The 8,055-nt window shown below is 39.5% G+C and overlaps 1 protein-coding gene across 1 annotated transcript in view; it reads right to left on the reverse strand.

The window, feature by feature from the left end:
- EMB (embigin) overlaps nt 1-7,788 on the reverse strand; it is a 39,960-nt gene extending 32,172 nt beyond the window's left edge. Inside the window, exon 1 of the mRNA XM_007470741.1 lies at nt 7,623-7,788. Coding sequence (XP_007470803.1) covers nt 7,623-7,788 — 166 coding nt within the window. The remainder of the gene's footprint in view (nt 1-7,622) is intronic.
- Between the last annotated feature and the right edge of the window lie 267 nt (nt 7,789-8,055).

Genomic DNA, 8,055 nt, shown 5'->3' on the forward strand with positions numbered 1-8,055 from the left:
GCATTCTTTTACAGGTAGTGGCCAAAATGCCAACATAAAAGTGTAGCTTTTAGTAGTTGGGACAGAGATTAAAAGATTTTTCTCCCTCTACTTGGGCAATGGGGCATGAGGGTGTTGCATCAAAGAACTGTGTAACATTCTAATTTTCACCTATATTGTTTAATGGGAAATTGCAAAATGATCTCCACTTAGATATCTTTAACATATTACATTTTAAAACAGACATTCCTAGCAGGGTTTATAATTTATGCTATTAACATTTTAAATGAAATAAACATGCTATAATTTCTATTTAATATTAAGGTAACATTTTCACTAGTTTAAATGGGGCCCTATTTAATTGAAGTAAATGGGAAGAAAAAAAAGATAAACACTAAAAAACTGCATTGGGTTTTAAGATTTGCTTTTATTTAAGTCAGAAAATCAGTTCAACTATATCTCTATTTAAGAATAAGCATTTTCTCTAACATCCCCCCCGCAAATCTCTTATATTTTAAAATCTTGGAAGGGTCTGGACATCATTTAAAGAAAGGCATAAGAAACAGCTATTAGGATAAATACCATTCCCTGCCTTTCTCTTTCTCATCCACATAATGTATTGATTGCTATCAACATGTATAATTAAAATTATTTTAATAAGTCTTAGTATTAGCGTTCAGATAAATAGCAATATAGATGTGCACCCCAATTACAGAAACACAACCTAGGAATGGATAACATATACTATTTATAAAACAGAGGTTTCAAACTCAGAATATATTTCCCTGTGGAAGCAACACTATCAATATACATAACCATGAGATCCCACACCAAATTGTAAAAGCCATTTAAGCCATGATATAGCTGAACTATAGCATTAAAATATCTAATTACCAATACTGCTTGTAAACAATACCTTTAGAGTTCTACCACTGGGCTCTAGGAATATAGGATCCCTATCCCCTGTCCCTAGCGGCAATAGTAAAAGAAGAGAAGGGGAATACGGCTACCTTGATTCCTAGACACTATACCCCAGAGAGAGTTTGTCAGGAAAAGAAAAGAAGTTTTGGCAAGAAAATTAATTCCTGATGGGAACATTTATAAGTCAGACTTTCTAAGTCAGGGACAGGTAACAGTCTAGATAGGGAACTCATATTTTTTTATATACATGGAAACTATTGGACAAGAAGGTCATTTTTAGATTAGTTAAAAAAAAAAAGAACAATTAAAAAGCCTAATGACAAAAGCAACATGTACTTTTACACAGCCTTGTAAAACTATTTTTAAAACTTGGTCACACAGAAATGCAAATAAATTGACCTTTTCTTTAAAATATGATTTTTGCAATAAAATATATTTTGAAGGCAGTGTGGAAACTAATGTTTCAAACTACCTCCACCTGGGTCATTAAGATATTTTAACAGTGAAACTTATGCCAAATAAAACTAGGATTTCTGCTCTTTCTAGAGACTGTGGTTTTTTTAAATGTTTTACCCACTAGGTTATTCTTTGATAGGACTTAGATTTTGTTTAATGGTTCTCAACTAGAGGTGATTCTCTTCTTCCCCGCACCCTGCCCAGGGGATATTTAACAATGTCTGGAGACATTCAGGTTATCACAACTTGGAGGTTACTACTTGTACCTGGTAGGTTATATTAGTTTCGTAGTGTTGCCATACGAAATTACCACAAATACGGTGACTTAAAACAACAGAAGTTTATTCTCTCAGAGTTCTAGAGGCTAGAAGCCTGAAATCAAGGTGCAGGGCCTTGCTCCCTCTAAAGGTGCTAAATGAGAATTGTTCCTGCCTCTTCCTAGCTTCTGGTGGTTGCCAGCAATCCTTGGCATTCCCTGGTTTGTAGATCCATCACTTCAATCTCTGGCTCCATTTTTACACATCCATCTTCCCTCTGTGTGTCTGTGTCTCTAGATCCAAATCTCCCTCTCACTTCTTTCATAAAGACACAGTCATTGGGTTAAGAGTCTATCCTAATGTAACATGACCTCATGTAACATGACCTCATTTTACCTTGATTACATCTGCAAAGACCCTACTCTCAAATAAGGTCACTTTCACAGATACCAAGGGTCAGGACTTGAATATCTTTTGGGGGGTGACATAACTCACCCACTACAAAGGTAGAGGCCAGTGAGGCTGCTAAGCATTCTACAGGACAGCCCCCCATAGCAGAGAATTATCCAGCCCAAAATTTCAATAATGCCAAAGTTGAGAAATCCTGATTTCAAAACAGGTACATCTTCAACCCTCATTCCTCAAAGTGATGATTTTTAAAAATCTTCAAATGGCCCTATAGCTCTGAGGTCCTGTTTTACATGGTTTAGGTGCAGATATTTTAAAGCATGAACATTTGCAGCCCTTCCTATTTTGAGGACCTTTTCCAAAGAGGCACCAAGTGCTGGATGGAGTTTTAAAATGCAAACTAGGAAACCAGTTACAGCTGTTAGCTAGCTCCAGGCTCTTGGCTACATCACAAAAGCACTCTGGTCTTCAAGATCAATCAGATGAGACATCTAAATTCCCTTTCAGGATCTCAGAACTATATAATTCATAAGGCAATAGTAAAAAAGATTATATCTTGAGAGTAGGGATACATTAGTAATGATATGACCACAGTAACTTTAAAAATACCAGAAAAATATTATTTTCAATTAAAAGAGAAACACCATTTTTAAAGATAACATCTATTATTTCTATACTAACAATATATTATTTGAGATATTTTGTTGTGCATGAATAGTGACTATGTTTTATTAGGAGTAGAGAGTTTATTTTTAGTAAACCATTGTGAGGTTTTTTCCTTCTATGTCAATGTGTGTGTCCTAAGTTGTTTATTTCCGAGGTTCACCTAATATTGTTAAATATATGAGGCCAGCTATACAAAAGTAACTTGAAAAGATTACAATCTAGGACAGACAGCCTCAACACTTACAATCTGTCTCTGTTTGAGGGCAAATACTCCTTTGGAAAATCATACCTAATTACATAAACTGATGACTATTTCTCAGCTATCCTTGTGGTTTGTCTGTTAATTCATGCTTTCTCAGAGTTGAAATTCTTTTTGCTTTTCAAGCAATCTCAAACTAACAGAAGAGTTTTACGTACAGAGTAAAGAATGTTTTCCCCTGAACCACTGGGGAACAAGTTGGTCACCTGATGACCCATTCGACCTCGGAAACATTACATTATTTCCTACAAAGGACATAGTCCACTTCACCCCAATACTGCTGTTAAAATCAGGAAATTAGCATTTATGCACTATCATCTCATCCCACATCTTATCTAAGTTTCAACAAAAGTCTTTATAATGTACTTTTTTAGTCAAAGGTTTCAGCTCAGGATCACATGAGCTGTCATGAGCCATGTCCCTCTATTCTCTTCACTCTAAACAGCTTTAGACATCTCCTGACTTTTATGACCTTGATGCTTATGAAAGTTCCAGGATAGTTAAGTTGTAATACGATTAGATTCAGAGTATACACCTTTGGCAGGAAAATCACAGAGGAGATGTTGTGTTCTTCTCACTGCATCCTATCAGATGACACAATTTTATTTCTTTCTTTACTGATTTACGCTCTGATCATTTGATTAAAGTGGTGTCTGCCAGGCTTCTCCACTTAAAAGTTATTCTTTCTCCCTTTTCATTAATGCCAATTTTGTGGGAAGTTACTTTGAAACTATATAATATTTTGTGCCTCATCAAACTTTCAATTGATTCATTTAATTAAGTTCAGTATGTACTCATGAATACCTGTATAATTCAATAGACATTATTCAGTGCATATGGATACTAGTCCATTAGTATTATTATTTACTTTCATGCTCTGTTTGTCCATTCGCACCCCCTTCACTTTGGCTTCTGTATCCTTTTGACATCACCCATTATTCTTTGAACACTTCACTGCTTTCTGGCATAAGATATTCCAGGCTTATCCTATCCTTTCCCCACTCCAGTTCTGATATCAGCCATTTCTATAAAAAGTCCAAGTTATTATTAGTAAAAAAAAAAAAAAAAAAAAAAAAATGTATTTAGAATCAAGATTTGGGTGCTAAGTATGTTCATCACTGCTCCATCGCAGTGGGCAGACCTAAGAATACATGTGTACATATACACACACACACAACATATATATAATGGGTATAATATACATACATATATACAGTTGGCCCTTGAACAATGAGGGTTTGAACTTCAAGGGTCCACTTATACGCATATTTTTTTCAAGAGTAAATACTACGTTACTCCATGGTCCATGGTTGGTTCAATCCTCAGATGCGCTGATACAGAAGGCTGACTATAAATTATACATAGATTAACCTTTGTGTTCAGGGATCACCTGTCAATATATATGACACATATATGCATTATACATATATTTACACATACACGTTTATATTTATGCATCTATTTATATAGATATATATAGACATAAGACATGGATAGAGATAGATATTTAAAGTCATGAATTCACGCTAATGCTGCCAATCGCAGTCCAACACCACAAGGTTCATTTTAGTTTTCCCCGTTTATTTCCTTCTTCTCTAGAGAAAAACCTAGATTCTGTTATCCTCACCAGCTTTACTTATTTGATCAATCCCCCCATATATAACTAATCTCCCACTGGCCCCAAAGAGATGTCTTCCTCACCCACTTAGGCTCCAGCATCCTGCACTGTCTGCTCCTGCATGCTTTACCTCCATCCTCTGATCAGGATCAGACCTGCATGCCATAGCTACGCAGAAGCCCTTGTCACTCTGCTCAGCGCTAAGGCCTCTCGCCAGACCACCCTTCTGCAGGAACGCCCACCTCGTGTGCTTTGTCTCTAACACTCTACACGGGGCTGCCCTCCTACCTGGATGCCATCCTGACTGGGCTCAGCTTCTAATTCCCTGATCTGAAACCGTATGGGTCCCTTCAACAGGGGAGATGCTTCCGCATTTCCCCACGTAATGACTACAGGACTCATTCCCAGAACTTGGAAGGGAAGGAGATGGGGATGAGAGGTGGGGATAAAAGACCAGGACGAGGAAGAGCCAGTTGAACTAATTCTTAACAAATGTGTATATAATGTAATTTCAAATGTGATGGTAATTTAGGGTCAAAATTTTGATGCCTCAGATACAGCCCTGTTAAAGACAGGCTTATATCCCATCCGTTCCTTTAAAGTTTAAATGCCATGAAAGGTAAAACCTGCTAAAGTTTTCTGCTTAGATATAGACTAACAATGTAAGGCATGTAGGTACTCGAATATTTGTTCCAACAAATATTTACTACCGGGCAGTTGCTCTGTGTGTCTCTAGAAAGGAAGGGGGCATTGATCAAGGAAGCATATAAGCAACATCCTTTAGAAGTTAAAAATGATCATTTCAAATGACTCCCCTGCAAACATTTTTCAAAAGATAAGCATGAGCCTTTCCTTCTATTTGTTCCCCCATAAGAGTAATAATAATGATTTTTAAATATTCCCATTTATGTAATATTTCTCCTTCATAAAGATATTCTACATTTCTTATTTAATTAAAACAGCCTAAAAGAGTTAAGGCGAGTCCTTGTGCCAACTTTATTCCAGGACTCAAACTGAGTCAGCAAGCCCTACAGCCCAAATCTAGCATTTGTATCCACACACTCTGCTCTCTGTCAGTGATTCCAAACTTCCATAAACGTACCCACTCATCTCAGAGAGACAACTGAGTTTAAGAACACAGTATTTGGAATCGGACTGAACATGCTAAATTTCCTGCTCTACTGCTTAATTATTTGTACTTAGGCAACTATTTAGCCTCTCTAAATTCCAATTTCCTCATCTGAAAGTCAGGGATAATAAAAAGTAACCCATAGAGCTATAAACTATATGGTGCAATGCCTGGCACACAGTTGTTACATAGTAAATATGATACATTTATGATAAAAAATGATAAACATTTTTATTTTTAAAATTTGGCCCCAAATCTTAGGTTTATAGAACACCTACTTCCAAGTAGTTCAAAAGCACCTAGGTAAAAAATAGCCAGTAAACTTCACAATGGTCTTTAGCAAGGAGGAAACTGAACCTCACCGAGATCGATACAGTATCTATAAAATGAGATGAGGCTGCCTCACAATTTTTAATTCTGCCTTGAAATGAAATGTTAACTTCATGCCTTTTATATGTCACATTCTTCCATAATTTTAGCTTAAGTGGAGCTTAAAGGACAGGACTTGTGCTACATACACACACAGACATCTGCCGTACATATATACATCATTCTGTTTATTTAAAACTTTGTTCATTTATCCCACCTTCATTTGTTTCCTACTTTTCTCTTTGGAAGTCTGCTCTAAGTGTCAATTTAAACCTGACTCCCTGATATCCAACGGTGCACTCTCTAGGCCATATCATTTCAAAGCAGTGGTTTTCAACCTGCTTAGGATCATATGATTAAAATCACATGGGAGCTTTTAAAACTCCTCACGTGTAGGCTGAATCCCAGGCCAACTGAATCAGAATTTTTGAGGGCAGGATCCACTTATCAGCATTTTTAATGCTCGCTGGTAATTCCAACATACAGCCAAGTCGAGAACCAAAGTTCTAGGACACACCTAGAATGTGTTGGTCCTCAGAAGTGCAGTACTCTCAGGTGAATGATAGGATAATCAGGGATAGCCCAGGGTGCAGAAAACGTCCTTGACCATTCTTTGTAAGTGGTGTGAATGAAAAAGAGAAAGGTGGCTGCAAAGCGGGGTGAGGAAATTTAGAAACTGAGGCAACCCAAAATGTTTTGTCCAAGTTGTTAACAGCTAGGCCTGTTAAAGGACATTTATTAAAAAATGAGTAATCTTATTATTTGATTATCTTTCCATCTTCAAAGTATGTTACAAAAAGTACATGCTATAAGCTCATAAAAAATGAATTTGTATTAAAGGTTCGAAACCTTGTGTAGAATAATATCCTGATTTTAGTTACTGATGGGCAATATTTGCAAACTTGGAGGTGGTCTGTTATCCTAATTAGCCGCTAATACTTTGAAATTTATAACACAGGAACTTGCATTAGAAAGTGCGTTAGATGGAATACTTTCACCATAAAAAGTAATTATAAACAGGTGAAGCTAAAATGGCAGATCTGGTGTTCGTTTCCCTGATGCTGTGCACCAAAATCCCTCTTTCAGTGTCTTAATAATACAACCACAAATACAAACAAAGAAAAACCCATGGTCTTTGTTTTCAAAGACCAAGGTAGAAAAGAAGATACACACATTATTATCCTTAAGTCGTGGGGCTTTGTTTTGTTGTTGTCGTGTTATTTCAGCTCAGCTCTAAAAAATATCATCAAAGCCAACCCACCTGCCAGGAAGGGAGGAGGGGATATTTAAGCCTCACTATCGATTTAAGTGGAGGGCCTTGGGAAATGTGGCTTTCAGAAATCCTGCCACTTTAGCAGAGGCCAAGTCGCTGCCTTGTTCCTGCCCGCACCCTCACGCCCTTCTCCTAGGAACACCCAGACACTGCCCTACTACCCACGACCCCGTCTCGTAGGGCGCTGTTCGTTCCAGCGGAGGAACCCGAACCGCACCGGCCTCTCGGCCAGTTTAGATAACCCTAGCGTGGCAAACGGGCGGAGGCGGACGCCGTCCCCCACCCGCAGTCGCCAGCATCCCCGCGCGCTCTCCGCCCCCTCCTTGGCCCAGCAACCATCACACCTGGGGTACGGCCGTCCTCCGAGCTCCGGCGCACCGGGGCGAGGAGGCACAGGAGGAGCAGCGGCAGGGGCGGCGCCCGGGGCCCCCGCAGACTGGGGAGGGAGCGCATGGCGCCAGCAGGTCCGCCGCGGTCCTCGCGCACCCACCGCCGTCGGTGCCCGGAGTCGCTGCGCACACTCGCCGGCAGCGCGGCGCCCGCTGCCAGGCCCGGGGGCAGGACACTCGAGAAAAGGCGAAGTGGGAGGGGCCGGCCGCCCTGCCCTCCTCCCGTGAGACACTCTGACCGCGCCAGCAGCACACCGAGAGCTGCGCCCGGTCCTCCATCAATTATGCAGCCAGCGGCCGGCTGCAGGAGCGCCCGGATGTGCGGTGGCCA

This window comes from Lipotes vexillifer, unplaced genomic scaffold, assembly GCF_000442215.2.
Source record: "Lipotes vexillifer unplaced genomic scaffold, Lipotes_vexillifer_v1.1 scaffold96, whole genome shotgun sequence".
Taxonomy (NCBI): Eukaryota; Metazoa; Chordata; class Mammalia; order Artiodactyla; family Lipotidae; genus Lipotes; species Lipotes vexillifer.